We start from the raw sequence: 17,809 nt of genomic DNA, 5'->3' as shown, positions 1-17,809 counted from the left end.
AGCCGGCCCCGCGCCCGCCTCTCGCCTCCCCTCCCCCGCCGCCCGCTGCGAGGCTGCTCGTTGGCTACTTAGGACGGAAGCTCGGTTGGTGTCGCTCCAGAAGTTTCCCCCTGGGCGGCGGCGGAGCGGGTAACCTCGGGAGTGGCGGTGGCAGCAGCAGCGGCAGCAGCAGCGACTGTTAGGGATGGCGGCGGCTGCAGCGGGACCTGCAACGGCCCAGAGGTGCGCGCTCTCCCTTCCCTGCTGTTTACTTTTACCCCCCTCCCTCCCTTTGCTTGGTTAGCGAGCCTCGCTGAAGTCGTGGTTTTCCTGGCAGGTTTTTCCGGAGCTTCTCAGACGCTCTCATCGACGAGGACCCCCAGGCGGCGTTAGAGGTGAGCGAACCCGTCCCGGCCTCCCGGATGCTTCGCTGGGGCCGCGGCCGACTCCGTCTCTTCTCAGCGCTCGCCTTCCCGGGCCGGGCCGGGCCGGGCTGGGCCGGCCGCTTCTGCGGTGCCTCAGCCCTGGTGTTGACAGCCTCCGCCTCTTCTTTCTCTGCTACAAAGTAGCCCGGTTACCCCGAACCTCTTTTCTCGCCCCCTCCCACTCCGAGACCGTTTCTGCATTCTCGCAGCTCCTTAGAAAAACCTCGTCTTTTTATGTGATTGACATGCATAGTCGGCCTGGAAAGATTTTTCTTTTAAATGACGTGACTAGAAGAAAAAGTGAAATCTGGGCTTGACGATATTAGTTTATTTCGGTTTGTCGTTCGACAGTCGTCTTTGCCATTTTTATGTCCTAGGCGATGTGCTAAGTGTGTGGACTCGGACCACCGGGGTAAAACCGTTTGCCCCTGTGTCCCTGCAAATTATCATTTGGCCTGCTACCGTCCATTATTCACTTACTAATCAAAACTAGTTTTTGGAGTTACTGTGTGCAAGGCACCGATTGCTCTAGATTAAAGTCATGTATTTAGCTGACTTTGTGTCAAGTGAAAGACTATAAAGCTATAAAAGAAAGTAAAAAGTCAAGAGTTAAATAATAATAGAAAGTGATAGAGTCTAAGCCAACGATACATGATACAGGGGGCTACAAAATTTAGCCAGGGGTTTCTTGCTTTGAAGCACGAGGAAAAGAAACCAAACCCTGTGCTATTATAATCTAACATGCCTAAGTTTAGCAATCTGAGGCAAGAGAATCTTTTTTCTACCTATGACTTTTAGCAATAATTTGCCACATGGTAGTCGTGTCTCTCTGAGGAGGTGACATTTGAGCAGAGACCTGAGGGAATGAGCTGGGAAGCTCTGGGGAAAGAGCATTCCAGGCAGGGAGAGGAGCCAGTGCTGAGATCCTGAGGTAGGGATGAAGCTGGCCTGTACAACGCTGTTTGACTAGAGTGGAATGAAAAAGGAGTTTGAGATGAGGTGGGGAGGAAGCCTTGGGCTACGTCCCTCAGTGCCTCTTAGGTCAGAGTATGTTTTTTTGCACCTGCATATGAAGGCCTTCAAATGAAGTGGTTGATCATAGTTGTACTATAATGTTTCCTAGTGAGGCTTCTGGGATCAGTATTAGAATGATGTTACAAGAGGCACTGAGAATTTTTCTCCGCAGTTCTTTAGGTCAGGTAGATAGCCATTTTCTGAATTTACATTGGTTTTGATCCTCAGACCTGTCCCTCCTTTGGAAATACAGTTGGTACATAAGATGCTTTTAAAGGAGAGCGATGTCACTTTCCATCCCACTGATTTTACTTTTTAATTTTTTTGTTGAAGTATGATATATGTAAATAACAAATCTGAAGTCCGCAACTAATATATTGCAGTTTTCCATATGTATGTTCCACCCAGATTGAGATACAGAACACTTGCGTCCTCAAGGGTCCCTCATGCTACTTCCCAGCCAGTAATTCCCTTTTCCTGACAGGCAACCATTACTCTGATCTCCATCACCATCAGTTAGTTCGTTCTTGTTTTTGTCCTTCACATAGAATCATAGACTAGGTACTCAGTTGAGTGTAGGCACTCTGTCTTGCTTTAACCGTGCGAGATACATTCGTGTTGTAGAATGGAGTGGCAGTTTTCCATCGCTGTGTAGTATTCCACTGTGCAAATACAGCACAGTTTATCCTAACAGTGGGCATGGAATCAGACTGCTTGTCCAAATCCTGGTTTCCTGATAACTGTAACCTCAGGAAAGTTCCTATTATCACGCTGGATCATAATTCCCATCTTTAACATGGGGCAAAACAGGACTTATCTGAAAGGGTTGTTGTGAAGATAGGTAATGTAAGGTACACGGCGAGACCCCTGAGGTAGGCATCTTGCAGTTTCTTTCCTTTCTGGGTTCCAGCCACACTGGCTCTCTGTTACTTGAATATGTCATGCGCAGTCCTGTTGGACGGTCTTTGGGCGTGCAGTTCCTTTTGCCTAAAATGTACTCTCTCCACTTAAACCCTGTGTTTTGCTTGGAGATGCTCATCGTTTTAGATTTCAGCAGAAATGTCGCCTTCACTGAGAAGCTGTTTTCTCTGTTCACATTTAATTTGGGCCCTAATGTAAGCATCAAGAGAGCAAGCATTTTGTGTATCTTGTTTACCACTGTGTTCTTAGTGTGGTGCCTGGGATGTGGTAGGCACTCAAATGTGTTAAACAACTCTTACCATAATTCTTGCAACAAACTGAGATGGGTTATTTGCATTTTCTAACAATAAAGTTGAGGCTAAAGAGATTTACTTGGTCAAGGTTATACAGTTTAGAAGTGATTGTCTCTGGGCTCAGTGCATTAGGGTCATCCTCTGGAGCTGGGGGTGGGATTGGAAATGTAATTAAAGTTTTGGTAGCTGACTACAGATTGTTGAGAACACAGCTGGTTAGCATAAATGGACATTGGTACCACTCGTGCATAGTTATGTGGTTTTTCTCTAGCAGTGTTAGGTAGTTTAGGAAAGGAGAAGGGTTGGTACTGTTTATCATCCATGATTGGGTATTAGCTGTGGCTGGAAGAAAACGAAAAATGAAATCAAGTTGAGATAACCCAGAGGTAAAGACCTTCAGTGTGGGCAGTCAGCTTTTGCTTTTAACCTTAACCAGTTACCTTGAGTAGCATTTTACAAGAGCTTAAAACTTTAAAGATTTGGAAATTCATTTTCTAAGATCCAAGTCTGAAACAATTTTAATGCCTTAAAAAGGAGTTTTTCCTTCCTATTCTGGGTTATTAGGGTACTTTCTTCACCATTATTTTAGTAATAATCTCAGCATAATTACACTTTACAGATCACCAGCTTAATTTTTGAGAACTATAAATTGAGTTACTATAATGTAATTTTTTATGTAAGTATATGTTTGGACATGTTTACGATACGTCTCAAATTGGTCTGTGTTAAGTAGCCTTTTGCCACTATGATTCAGATGTTGGCACTGAAGTGTTGGCCTTTCGAGATCCCTCACTTTCAATCTCTTTGTCTTCTGGCAGCTGGCAACTGTTGTCACAGAAACAGTGGAACTCTGACAACATGCCACTGGTCAGATGTAACCACAACTCATTTTATCTTCACTTTTTTGGGTTTTATTATATATATTGCTTATTCAAAGTAAACTGATTATTGTGCTTTATTCATTTGTGTATCATAACATTCAGTTTGTGCTAGGTGGTTTTTTGTAACTTTTTGGTAACAGCCTGATTAGTCAGTTGTTTAGTTTATTTAACTGAGTCACCATAACTTGTCCTTCTTAACCAACAGTTGGTTTGTATTTTTAAAGGTCTTTTGCAAGTTGGATGTTGAAATTCAGAAATTTTTACCTGACTCCTTAAGAAAAGGAATCTTATTTTTCTGTGCACCTCCAGTGTCTTGCCTATGTTTATTACATAATAGGTGTTTAAAAATACTTTTGAATTGATGACCCAGATATTAATATAATCTTTAACAGCTTTTTGACCCATGGTATATCTGTTTTCTTGCTGCGGAAAGGCTAGAAATTTATTTTGAAGATAATATTTGAGTAGATAGATAAACTGTCAGCTGTTTTTAAAATTGAAAGTTTAGTGCAAGATGGTATTATTTAACTTAAGAATTTTAAAGTATTAGAAAGCCTATTAATATAAATGTCAGCTGGTGTGTGAAAAAAACTTGGAGTAAAGAAACATTTCCAAGAGGCATGCTGTTTAGTGGTTAAAATCTGACTTGGAGTCAGACAGACCTGGATTTGAATCTTGTCTTTGGCACGGCCTTGTCACCGAGTAGTAAGAGAATGAATCTGCACAGCTGGGGGAAGGCGATTCTAGTGAGAGGGAGCCGCAGGTGCAGAGTCCTGCTGGTGTTTGAAGAAGATCAAGGAGGCCATTGTGGCTAGAAGGGAGGACAAGGCGAAGAGTAGGAAGAGATGAGATCAGAGAGATAGCAGAGGGTCATATCAAGAAGGGTTTATTATATGCATTGCTTACAGGTTATTAGAAGGTCTTGGGCTTTTGCTGTGAGTCAGCTGGAGAGATGCTGGAGAGTTTAAGCATAGACATAGTAAAAAGATCTGACTTTCATTACCATTTGTACCAGGGCCATAGGGTGGAGATGGTAAAAAGTGGTTTGGATTTTAGGTATATTGGATTTTAGGTATATGATTACCAAGTATATATTGCTCTGTGAGACTCACACTATTAGGTTAAAGCATAGTCAATGTGTGGCTATTGAAATAATTTTACCTGTTAAGAGAGTTCCAAATCCCTAGAGTGTGTGGGCAGTAGGTAGAGAATCAAATTGTCCCTATTTGCCTGCAGTTGTCCTTGGTCTGACTAATTGTGCTTTTTCTTGTATCATTATTGTTCCATCTATCTGTATAAGCTGTGAATGCCCCATGAATGCCCCGGGTGGCAAAAATGTTAATCTGATGTTAACTGTTTGATCAACTGATAGTAGCTATCTATGGGATACTGTATCTGGGCTTCCTTTGGGTTGTCTGCCATTGACAGAGGATAGGAGAGGGGCAGGTAAGCTTGATTGTGTATTTATTGATTCTGTTTTAACCTTCTTAAACTCTAGATTTAACTTCCAGTTTTTTTTTATTGGACAGCTTCACATTTTCTAGGCATCTCAAATTCTACATGATCTTTGAATCTTCTCCAAATTAGAAGGAGAAAATCTGTGATGGTCAATGTATATCAACTAAACTCTTCAGAATAAATGAGGTGATAATAATTACCATTTATTGAGTTCCTAATATAGGCCAGGAGCTGTTAAGTGCTTTACATAGATACTAGATTAGATCGTGGGTTTTGGGGGGGAGAGGGGAGGAGATGGAGAGAGATCGATCATCTTGCAAAGAAAAGCTCCAAGCTTCTTTCCCTGTTATCTTTCCTCCAAATAGTTTATGACAATACTTATTTGATTAAAAGTTATGTTTTAATTATAATTTAGTTGTTCTTAAAAAATATACTTACACTCCGTATGTTTGTGTTTGTAGGAGCTGACTAAGGCTTTGGAACAGAAACCAGATGATGCACAGTGTTATTGTCAAAGAGCTTATTGTCACATCCTTCTTGGGAATTACTGTGGTAACTTTTCTTACGAAGTATATTGTTTCTTTATGAGTTAGTTATAAATTTAACCAGGATACAATGAATCAAATAAAATAGAGATCATCTTCGAGGGTTTTTAAATTGGTCTTTCATACAAAGAGAAGTAGCTGAAATATGATACATTATGTCGAGCAAAGCCCATTTAAGTTTTATGGGTGTCTGTTCTTCAGTGGGTGGAGAATTTATACAGATTTCATTTGCTGTTATTAGATATGCTAACAGAATAGCATATTCACTCTTTTACAGAGTATTTAAGTAAAATGCTCTAGTTGCATTTTTAAATAAAAAATACATTTCTTTATTTTGTAACTAATTCTGGATAGAAAATCTGGGTAAGGAAAAATTAAATACTTTGAATCAAATTGCACAAATGGTAATGAGAAAATTAGGTGAACTTTGTGACAGCTTTATTCATTGACTAAAGAACTTTAAAAAGAAAGTTAAATATTAGACTAATAGGAAGGTATGAGGATAATATTTATTGAGTATTTTGGATTAACTTTTTCTAATTTAAAACCACTTGTCCATTTCACCAACTTAAAACCCTAGGACTGATTCAAATTTTATGTGTAATATTTGTTAGAATCCATAAATTACTAAAAAACCTATTTTTTCATACACAGAGGCTGTTGCTGATGCAAAGAAATCTCTTGAACTTAATCCAAATAATCCCACTGCTGTGCTGAGAAAAGGGTATGCAGTAACTACTCTGGCTGGGTCTGGACGGCAGATAGGTGTTTAGTTTGTTGAATGAATTAATGGTTGTTTTATATAAATAGTAAGTTCTGTATTTATATGTTTTATAGCTCACATAGGATTCAATTTTAGATAAATTTATACTTCTGTTATTGTATTAACTGCAGTATGTGATAGGAGATGTATAGTTAGTATATTTTAAAATAGTGATGATTGAAGTAACTGCAAGATACAGATGAAGCTGATGGATTTCCAATCCCTTTTTGTTCATCATTTGGAATTTACTGTCTTTAACTGACTAGAGAATATCTGTTTCTCAGCCAAGCTGGACAATGATGTGAAAACTCTATACCTGTGTACTTTATACCCAGCTTTGTTTCTGTTGATAGGTGTGACTTTATTTTTTAAGAAATTTCTTTATTTCCTTATTTTAACTGTATTTTGAAATAAGCAAATATATACAATTAAAATCAAGAAATTCTATTTGAAATGAGTTCCAAAATTGGATATTAATGGGAATTATACTAGGTATTGCATAGAGCATTTTGAAAATCTTGGTTTATTAATATATACTTAAATTCTTGAGAATAGAGAACACTAGGATATTTTAATTAGAAAGAAGGCTGTTTTTCATGATCTCACGTGCGCATGGTATTTGTTTTAAATATGCTCCTGCAGGATCTGTGAATACCATGAAAAAAACTATGCTGCTGCTCTAGAAACTTTTACAGAAGGACAGAAATTAGATAGTAAGTATTGGAATTATGTGGTAATAAACTCATCCATTTTTCTGTGTCTTAAATATATAGCTGAATTTTGTTAGTATAATCTCAAGTCAATTATAGAAACCTAACACCTTTTTCTTCTTTTTAATGATATTTTGTGTTGATTGCAGAATTTGAGTGCTTGAATATTGATTAAATTGGCCTTTTAGCATTGAAATCACAGGTAAACTTTACCATTAGAAGCTAAAAACTACATGTAAACACTTAGTGTGCTCCCTCTGCTTAGTCTGGTATTTTACTTTTTCTAATAGAGAAGTGAAAGTTTAATTTGCTCTCTTGTTCAGAAGTTTATTCATTTTAAGTTTTATTCAAATTACTGAAATAGGAAATCTTACAACGAATATTTTTATTGAGAAGTGAAGTTTAAGTTTAGGTAAACTGTGACTAAGGTACAGAAGAAACATGAAACTTTGAGAGTATTGTGAGTTTTTAACGTCATCTTCTTGAGAGAAATACAGGTTTCCCCTGTCATCTGAGAGTGTTCCTGTGACTCCTTCCATAAGCCAAAATGGTGTAAAGCAAAGAAGTAATTACCATTAATTTATATGCAAAAAATGTTTAGCATTCCCAGACTCAAAAAATAACCTACCAAATCATACCAAATAACACATAAAACCTAAAATAACACTAATATATAGTGAAAGCAGGGATTATATGATAAATATACAGCCTGTATAAAATAGAAATAATGTTTGTTCACCACACTTTGTACACCCATCAGTTCATTCAAGCGATAGACTTTGTTTTAACCATTACTAGATGCTAGCTAAAAGAGACCACTTTGTTACTAGCAGAACCAATATTTACTTCAGCAGCTTTCAAGTTTCTTTCTCGCTGCCTGTAAATAGTATGAATGGTGCATGCAAGCAAGTTCTATACATACAGAATGTTTCATTCATCATGAGTGAAATGCTTAATTACATCCAGTTTTACTGTCAGCCCTCTGTTAGGGTTTTATGATACCTTAGGACACATCTTGCTAACAGTAAATCTAGATAAAGCACGGATGCTCACAGACGTGGTTCAAAGCTGTGGCAGGTAATACTGAGATGCTGAGTGTGCAAGGAGCAGTCCTGGGCAAGGAGCTTGGCTGGGCCACTCTCACTGGCTGTGCTCTGCCTCTATAAAGCCTCCTGCCAATCAAACACTGAAGCAAAATTCTTCTTTGGATTTCATTTGGTTGGCGAAAACAGTACTAATATAGGTAGGTCTTTGATAAAAACAAAGTGGCATACTGCCGATTTTCGAAAAGCGGGGGATACCTATATATGAAAATTATCACAGCACTATAGATATCTGTGCACATATCTAGAATTGTAAGAGCCAAAAATCAAAATATCTGCGAAATACTAACAGGTGGTAAGTAATTTCCTAGATAATTGTAGACGACATAATCCTGATTGTGTATTGTAGTTTTATCTTCATCTTATGGTAGAGTGTTACCACACGCCTCTAAAGCAGTGGTTCCTAACTCTCTGATTTTGATTTTGCTCCCATTTGGCTATGTCTGAAGAGATTTTTGATTGTCATGATGGTGGATGGGGGTGCGCTGCTGACGTGCAGTGTGTAGAGCAGGGATTCCGCCAAGTGCTCTGCAGTGCCCAGGAGAGCCCCCACAGCAGGGCAGTTTCTCCTTCAGAATGTCAGTAGTGCTGAACTTGAGAAACCTCGCTCTAAAGTATGATGTGGTTATATTTTTAAAAATTTACTGTGTACTGCTTTGAATATTTGCTTTTCTGCTGTATCCTACTTGAGAAAGGACATTAGGCCCAACTTTGCAAATGCAACCTACAAATTAGGAAAGAGATCTAAGCAGTAGTTATTCTCAAACTTGATTATCCCAAGTGCAGTATATGGCTATTCAGTTAGGCCAGCGTATCTGCGCCTTCAGCAAAGTCTAAAAAGTCATCTAGTCTCTCAATACATGTTTGAAAACTCGGAATCAGACATGAGTCATGCCATCTTCTAGATTTCTAAGCCTCATTCCTTATCTTTTTAGAGCAACAAAGTTCTCTGCCTCAATTTGTTCATTGAGTAATATCTTCTTATCATGCCATTGACTTTTAGGATTATTTCAGAGGTGGCCTCAGAAGGTGTCTGCTCTTTGGTAAAATTACTTCTGAGGATATATAATTTAAAAACAAATTAGTATTTTAATTAATTCCAGGAAAAATTTATGTTAAACTGTTAGGCTTCCATTATTATCAACCAGAGTAAGAAGTTTATAGTTCACAATATTACCTTGTTTTCCCTTTGTATGGTAGGAAGCTTGGCTTATTTACTGATTAGTTTGAATAATAGGTTAGTTAAATCTAGGATATTACTGTAATTGTTTCCCACTAGAATGAGAGAGAGAGAGTGAAGGCCTGTGCAGTTGAATTTCATTTCTAAATTATTGAATTAGAAAATTTCATTTTAAGAAATTTCTTATTGCTTTTTATTTTTCAGAATCATCTTGCCTGTGGTTAGCTTGAATTAATAAACTTTCATTTAGGGTACTTCTACTAATTTTTTTAGCACTTATAGTTTATTAGATTCTGTAACTGTATATATTGTCATTATTCTGAGTCTTCAGAATTGAATAGTATCTCTACATGTTTATATTGCTGTCTATAAATATATAGTTTACCATCTATATTCCTGGCTGCCATGGAACTTGGAGATATGACAAAACTCCACAAAGTATAAAGATGCTCCTTGGTGTTGGTAGGAAAGGCATAGGAACAGGTAGAGCCCCTGAGAGAATAGTGGACAGAATAGGTAGGTAGCTGCATTGGAGAGCAAACTGGGATTGGGAGAGGCTTCTGGACCTCAACCCAGCTGCCAATTACCAGGCCGCCTCCCTACCCTAGCTGATGGCATATTAGGAATCTGCTAAAGGTCGGATTTTGTTTTGTGAGAAGAAGCTCCTTTTAAGAAGAGAAGGGTGAGGGGAACTGTAGGTTATCTATATCTGGGAACCAGTAAAGTTGACTGTGGTTAAAACTAATTTGTTTTTAATTAAAGTTTTTCAGGATGAACAACTAAATGTTAACCTTAATATTATATTTGTAGCTATAATATTAGGGTTGCTGTAAGCTCTGTTAGGACAAGTATTTTTGTCTTAATTCATTGCTGAATCCTCAGTGCCTATAATAATGGAACATAGTAGCTAGGTATTCAGTAAGTATTTTTTGAATGAATATTTGGATTGTGCACGTGAGATTTTACAGTCAGCTTATTCTTTCTAGGTGCAGATGCTGATTTTGTTGTCTGGGTTAAGAGGTGTCAGGAAGCTCAGAATGGTAAGTATTTAGGTTTCCCATGATCTTTCAATTTAAAAGGAAATGTTTGCCATTTTTTAATTTAAACAAATTTGTTTTTAACTTTATAAGTAGTACATACTCCCTTAGAGATTTCCAAAGGTATTCTGATTTTTGCCTAGTTTGTTATGTTGAAAGGGAGATTTGGGTGAATTTGTTTTGCAGTGATATTACTGGTCAGTAATTACTAACGAGTCTAAAGTGATTGCAGGATGCAAAATTAAACCACTTTTTTTTTGTTTAGAATGTATGGAGAATTGGTTTGCTTAATCAGTATGTTTGTGCCATAAAAAATCATGTATGCAACTTTGCTTGTAAATACACTGTTATCTGAAAATGTTTCCTTTTTATGTTTTTAATAGGATCACAATCCACAGTGGTAAGTCCCAAGTTTTTATCCTTCATGTTTTTATTTAATTAAAAAATTACCGTATATATTTGAGACAGAACTTCGATCTTTCTCTCAGTTTAAATATTAAGCAATTCCATTTAGATACTTGTTCTTTTAGTAACTGAAATAATAACATTTTTTGGTGATATAAATATAGAAGTTTATAGTCATAAAAAAGGATTGGGCTCTTTTAATGCATTTAGTGCTTATGTGTGATTCATGCTGATTTGGTATTATAGTTTAATCAGGATGATTGTTTCTTTGCTGAAAAGTCATCACATTTAGATTAAACAGTTGCTGTCTTAGAAGCACTTGCAAGGCTTGTTATGGCATCTGTTAAGACACAAAGATTAAACTGATTTGGAAATGTTGATCTCTGTCTAATTTTATGTTATTTTGGACATGAAGATTCACGTCTTTTGGTTATTAAAAATTATAGTGGAAATTGTTTGATTTTTTTGTTTTACCCAACTTAGTTTGTATGTAACACATAGTTAAATTATGGCTAATGGTTTTTTAGCAGAGATCATTACATATTTAGTCAAGAATTAAAATGACAAGGAGTCAGCAGATGTGGTGTTTTCCTGACTCTCAATTATTTAACCTTTTTGACTGTTTCTTCATCTCTGTCTTCTAGAATTACATTGTGACATTGAGAAAGTCATTTATCCTTTGAGCTTTCTTCATATCTAATCTGGGCCTGATAGAGCTAATCTTCAGGCAGGTTGTGAACGTTGGGCCAGTTCTGTGTGTGCGTAATGACTGGAGTTTTAAGCATCATGGAAGTGAGCCTCATCCAGCTATCCCTGTATCTCTGGGCTTCTCTGTATTCCTAGGGTGATGGATTGGGAATGGGCTGTAGGTGGTGTTGGCTTCTTGCACCCGCTGGTATTTTTGTCCAGGTCTTAAATACTTGGGGTTTGGCAGTAGGCCTGAAAACAACACAATGTCATTTGGTTAACAAAGACCGTCTAGGGCTGCTAAAGGGTTATTTAGCTGCATCGCTTGTTATCACTGCTGTAGTTCAGTCTTCTTTTATCTTGGTACCTAGATGAACTGGAATAATCTGTTGTAGTTAATAATCTCCACTCGAAGTCATCTAGATTGTTATTTCTAACTAGCTAACACTGGAGAGTAAATCTGAGTTAGATTCTGATCTCTTGAGTGGTTTTACTTTCTTCCTCCAAACCCCATCTCTTCCCTTCTAATTTAGCTACAGCTTAGAGGCCACAACCCAAGGCAAGTCCTTTAGATTTACATAGCCTTGACTGGCACATGAGGAAATGTGGATTGGTCAAGAGCCCCTTTGTTTCTGGATAGCCGCTGCACGGTGTTTGTTGCAGAGAGGCCATAAATGAAGTGAGATGTTACCAGGAAGGCACCATGGAATGTTCTTTCATATGTTCCAGAACAGTGTTTGTTGCATGGCTAAGCATGAAGGCTGTACAATAGTCTGAGAAGTGGTTTTTAAATGTTACTATTTTCAGTTTAGAGACTTACCGAATCTGGAACTGGATATTTTATGTGTAACCATTTTCAACGATACCTTTGGAAAGTTTTCTGGTTTTTTAATGTATTTTTTTTTATTTTAGAAGAAGAATCTTTTTTTGAAATTAATAAAATTATGAAATGCCGAATATTGAAATTTTTTGTGAAGCCTATTTAACAATTATGGATACCCTGTTTTGTCTTTGAAGGAAGTCTTCATGTAGTTATTCCTTATTGAAGTAACTATAGCACTGGGTAAATTAATAAATCATACATTTTAATATACAATTGCTAAATTAACTTGAAAAAATCTTTCTCTTTCAACTTGGCAGAATCAGTCTGCAACCCAGCGGACTCATCAGTCAAAAATCAAGTAAGTGTTTATTTTTCTTAAAACAGTGCATGATAAATATGCCTAAAGGGAAAAAACACTGTTATTTAGTAGTAAGCAAGTCTTTACCCTGTGATTTTAAGTGTTTCTTCATGTTATAGCCTGGAAAAACTCATTCTAAGGCTGTTTATTGATTAGTATTAGTGTATACATTAAGGTTAAATTCAAATTATTTTTCTACTTTAAACTTGCTTCATCTGGTTTCATATTAGTCACCTTTCCATATATTAAGGAGAGCCTCTTCCAAGTAAGTTATTTACACAGGTAAAAAAGTTAGCAGTAGGTTTGATAGAATTATAACTTAACCTGCCTTTTATGTTTGGAGTAAATTTTTCATAGAATAATTCCACATGAATTGAAAGTGATTTGCTGAGGGCAGCAGTTACAATAAGGAATAAGCATCTAGCAGGTATTTGAATATTAATTATTTATTAGCCACACATATAACTTGTATTCTTAGGACTGTAACAGAAACAAGAGGCATTGATTTGGAGCTTTGCATCCTCACTGAATTTCAAAGGGAAATTGTGAGACACTTAAAAAATAGTTCATTTTTTTAATCAAGGTGCATTTTAATTACCTAAAATGGCTTGGAAATGTTAAAATAATTTATTCAATGTTTTTTCTAAAAAAATACAGGATGACTCTCCAAGTACCTAGTAGACAAGAAACTGACTAGCAGCAGCAGGGATAGGACACAAACATCAGATAGTAATTATGGTGTTTGGAGCATTAGTGACGTGATAGACAAATAGTTCTGTCTTTAGGGAGTTTTAGAGCTTTCAGTGGGAAAGAAGCACAATTTCTAGGCACTCTAGTTTTCCCACATACCTTGAGATTGAAGGAAGATATTGTATTTAATGTTACGCCTGGCAGGATGATTTAAACTTTAAGATATTTTATATTAATTAGCATGTTTGCTTCCGCTTCCTGTGCTTAGGGCATTTTGCACCCCCGCTTCAGTTTAGAGATACAGGAGTGCGGGGTCAAGCTGGCCTGCCTCCAGTGTACCACCTGCCACTGACTGGCTGATTACTTCACCCTTCTGAGCTCATATTTTTTCATCTGTAAAATAGGAATAGAGTGCTTCTTTTAGTATTAGGTTGAAATGAGAGTGTAAAACTATTGGTGATACCACCAATAACTGTTAGCCGTTTAGAATAAATTTCGACTTAACATTAGCTTAAGCACAATAGTGTCAGAGATATAAATCAGAACCCAGAAAATCTTGTATTTAAATCTAATGGAAGGGTTAGGGGCATCATCTACTTCACTGTTCTCTCCCATTAGTAGAGATCGTAGGAAATTAGTTACATAAAATTATTTCTGTAAATCAACAGCTGCTTTGCTATTTTGTTCCACAAGGTGGAGCTCTTGTTGTTTAATTCGATTATAGTTTTTGTCTTGACAAAACACAAAGAAGCAACTCTAAAAAAACTAGAAGTTCTAAGTTTGTTTTCTTTCTTAATAGGTATGACTGGTATCAAACAGAATCTCAAGTAATCATTACACTTATGATCAAGAACGTTCAGAAGAATGATGTAAATGTGAAATTTTCAGAAAAAGAGGTCATTAGTCTTTGAACCATTTTTTAATGTTAAGATTAAATATTTTTATTTACAAATATAGTATGTTGCAGAGTAATCTATAGTATGTCATATACCATTTCTTCCTGAGATGATGTAGAAAATGCTGATAAAAAACTAAAGCATTGCTCTTCAATTTAAATCATTTTAATTTTTGAGACAACAGTTTATGTATACTATAGATTATAGCTAGATGCGCATTATTTCTTCTTTCTTTAGACTTGGAATGAGATTTGTTAGGAGAGAAAGCAGAACTTGATTGACAAATATGAAAGATGTTAGTAAGATATATGGTCACATTTGTGTGGTATGCTTCATGAAGAAAGGTCTACTTAGTTACGTGCTTTATACATTTTAGAATTTACTAACTGTATTATGACTTTCCATGTCTTGGTTTCTTAGCATTTAGGAAAAACTTTTTGATAGACATTTCAGAGTTAGTGGTAGAACCAGATGTTTGGCATGTGAATACTTTTTGTTACTACATTTTGCCCTCGTTTATTGGGTTCCTTGATATTTAAATGTTAAATATGTATTATGAAACATTTTCTCTTATTTAATTATGTATATGAGACTACATGTGAAGAATACCAGCTGGGGAAAAAGGGATCATTTTGAGGTTCTTAGATCTGATATCCCATATAAAGTGTTTAAAATAATCTAACAATATTGAAGTTCTGTAATTATATTCAAATTAAGTATGTTACCCTTCCTTATATAAATGTAGAAAATTTTTTGCTAATTTTGTGTTATTAGTTGTCTGCTTCGGTGAAACTTCCTTCTGGAGAGGATTACAATTTGAAACTGAGACTTCTCCATCCTATAATACCAGAACAGAGCACATTTAAAGTACTTTCAACAAAGGTAAGACAATTAAAAAAGGTTCTCAGTAGGAATATTTTCAAAGTATAGAAACATTGGTCAATCTGTGTGATTATAAGCTTATAGATCCTTTCAGCTACATATCTTTAAAAAGAGAAAGGTAAATGATGATAATTTTTGAGTAACAGTTTTCCCCTCTCAAAATTCTAGAACAGTGGAGTGTAAAAAGTCTGCTTTATCTCAGTGGCGTTTGTATACTTACTCAGACAGGTATAATACTTCTCAATAAAGAGGTTTTCAAAAAAGATGTAATAATCAGCTTCTCTTTAAGATTTGATACTGACAGTATCTCTTCTCTTGAACTTGTCTGTCTGGCCTCTTGATATACAAACTCTTTTCTCACCTTATGCTGTTAACAGTACAAACTACTATAAAGATAAATCTGCTCTTTTGTTTTTAGTTAAGCTAAATTTGTTACGAGAGATTATTTAACAGTTTAAATTGCAGTTTGTATAATTTTTAGATTTCTTTATATTTTTAAAAAGTAAAATATTCAATAGAATTAAATTGCAGAGAATATTTTAAGTATCAAAACGTGTAGATAGTAGTATAATTAGGAAAAATCGAACTGAAAATCAAAAAACCTGACTCTGGTTCTTTGACCTTTAAATGTAGACTAGTCACAAAACGGCTATAGGAGTAAATTTTCATCTATAAAAATGAGGGGTATGGACTAAATGAGCTCTGAATTCCATTTATCTGTAAAATCATATGAAGGTATATGATGAGTTAATGAGAATGAATGATATAAATAGACTTTTTCTATTACTACACCTTTATACACATGTCCTACAATGTATTATGTTGTTAACTATTGTGTTTAAGTCCTACGACATGTGAATTTTCCTATCATAGGACAGAGTCAGGGTCAGCCTGTGTCATGAAGAAGGGCACCTGGGCCTGCAGAAAGTAGAGGACGTCTGCGGAGGGTTGGAGTAGGAAGTGCAAAGTAAAGAAGCAGCAGTTTTTTGTATCCAGTTAAAAGTGATCTGCCCAGTTGTTTAAGGGTATGAAGTACAAAGATATTTAATTAGGTGAGAGAGGAAACTGAGTTGCTTGGATGGTGGAAAGTGAGGAAAAGGGACAAAAATCTTATCAAGATTTTTATCTGGCTGGCCCCATCCACATGGTGTAGAATTTATTTAATAAAAGAATATTGAGTAAAAATCAAGCACAAAGCTATAGATTTGGGAGAGAGATGGGTCAGAAAATTATAGGTTCGGCATTTTTGTGCTTATTTCTAAGAGGTGGTTAACGCATGTCCTTTTGAAGTAATTTAAATGTCAACAAATTTAAATTACTGGTAAATGACTTAAAATGGTAAATGACTTAAAAATTTGTGTCGCCAAGCCACACCATATACTTAGAGAAGAATATTATGTGTGGTAGATACAGAGAACAAAAGGATGGTCACCAGGTGGGAGTGTGGTGGGAGGATGGGGGGAAAAGTAAAAGGGATTAAGAAATACAAATTGCCAGTTACGAAAATAGTTAGGGGATGTAAAGTACAGTTTAGGGAACATGGTCAATATTGTAATAACTATGTATGGTCTCAGATGAATACTGGACTTCTTGGGGCGATCTCTTCATGAGGTAGATTAATGTTTAATCACTATGTTGCACACCTGAAACTAATATACTGTATGTCAGCTGCAATTGAAAAATAAATTGAACAATGAAAATAGTATGTGTGGTAAATGCACAAGTCTGTGTGGCTAGAATCAGGATGTAACTGAGCACTGTCATTTCATACGGTTTATTCCTTTGAATCTTGTGAGTGCTTGTTGATTCTAAGCATTCCCTCCTCTCCCTGCTGTGTTCCTAACCTGCCTTTTTCGCCCTTTCCCTTCTGTAAATGCTACATGAGTACTTTTCTTCCTTGTATACTAATTTGTTTATATATAATTTTATTTCCCTTGCACTTAGTAAGTTTTGAGGACGAGAAGCATGTCATACTTGTGTCTTTGTGTATGTTTTAGGTAGGTTGCCAGATAAAGTACAGGATTCCCAGTTTACAAACATTCAATAATTTCCTGTGCATTGTATGTTGTGGGTGCTCAATAATTGTTCAGTGAATGAATTTAAATTGGATTCTGACGTTAACCTTATGAAGTTGGCAGAGTATTTTCATTTTCAGTTTTATGGGTGAAAAAACTGAGGTTCATGGGTTTTAAATGCTTCCCTAAGTTTACACAGTTACTGAATTGTTCAGTCTGGCCCAGGGAGGGGGAATGCTTTTACTTCTGTAAAGGTGGTGTTTCTTTGCTTAGGTCTTTCTAAGTTTGGGATTAAAGAATTAAGATTCTAAGGATGTATTCTGAAGGCTGATCATTTTTCTTGTTCTAATCTAAAGTAATAAATATTACTGTGTTAAACTACCAACTTCTAAGCTGTATTTTATGGGAAACAAACTGAAAGAATTGTACAGTAAGCCCTCACTTAACATCATCGATAGGTTCTGCAACTTTAAGCAAAACAACATCCTATGAAACCAGTTTTACCATAGGCTACTTGATATAAATGTGTTAAGCATCAACGTTACAACAAAATGATGTTGAATGAAATGATGTTATTCAAAGGCCTGCTGTGCTTAATTATATCTTAAGGGAAATGAAAATTCTGAACCCTTTTTCATACAGCAGAGGGAGACTGTTAAAATATTGAAAATAAACTCTTTCTCTGGGTTACTGAGAGTTATTTAATGATGACTGTAAGAGAGGGAAATAGCCAAGTAATTTGTT

The 17,809-nt window shown here is 36.2% G+C and overlaps 1 protein-coding gene across 2 annotated transcripts in view; it reads left to right on the top strand.

Annotated features, from left to right (window-relative positions):
- Window positions 1-38: 38 nt before the first annotated feature.
- Window positions 39-17,809, top strand: part of SUGT1 (SGT1 homolog, MIS12 kinetochore complex assembly cochaperone) — a 33,278-nt gene continuing 15,507 nt past the window's right edge. Inside the window, exons 1-10 of one of the 2 annotated variants that reach the window (XM_015591821.2) lie at window positions 39-222; window positions 299-374; window positions 5,433-5,523; window positions 6,171-6,240; window positions 6,922-6,992; window positions 10,259-10,312; window positions 10,693-10,709; window positions 12,542-12,582; window positions 14,072-14,168; window positions 14,943-15,050. In XM_015591821.2, coding sequence (XP_015447307.1) covers window positions 185-222; window positions 299-374; window positions 5,433-5,523; window positions 6,171-6,240; window positions 6,922-6,992; window positions 10,259-10,312; window positions 10,693-10,709; window positions 12,542-12,582; window positions 14,072-14,168; window positions 14,943-15,050 — 663 coding nt within the window. In that variant the 5' untranslated portion in view covers window positions 39-184. The remainder of the gene's footprint in view (window positions 223-298; window positions 375-5,432; window positions 5,524-6,170; window positions 6,241-6,921; window positions 6,993-10,258; window positions 10,313-10,692; window positions 10,710-12,541; window positions 12,583-14,071; window positions 14,169-14,942; window positions 15,051-17,809) is intronic. The other variant, XM_006914943.3, reaches the window with a different exon arrangement.

Source organism: Pteropus alecto, unplaced genomic scaffold (genome assembly GCF_000325575.1).
Source record: "Pteropus alecto unplaced genomic scaffold, ASM32557v1 scaffold35, whole genome shotgun sequence".
Classification (NCBI taxonomy): Eukaryota; Metazoa; Chordata; class Mammalia; order Chiroptera; family Pteropodidae; genus Pteropus; species Pteropus alecto.
The sequence above is the reverse complement of the archived record's forward strand: the minus strand, read 5'-3'. Positions and strand labels throughout refer to the sequence as shown.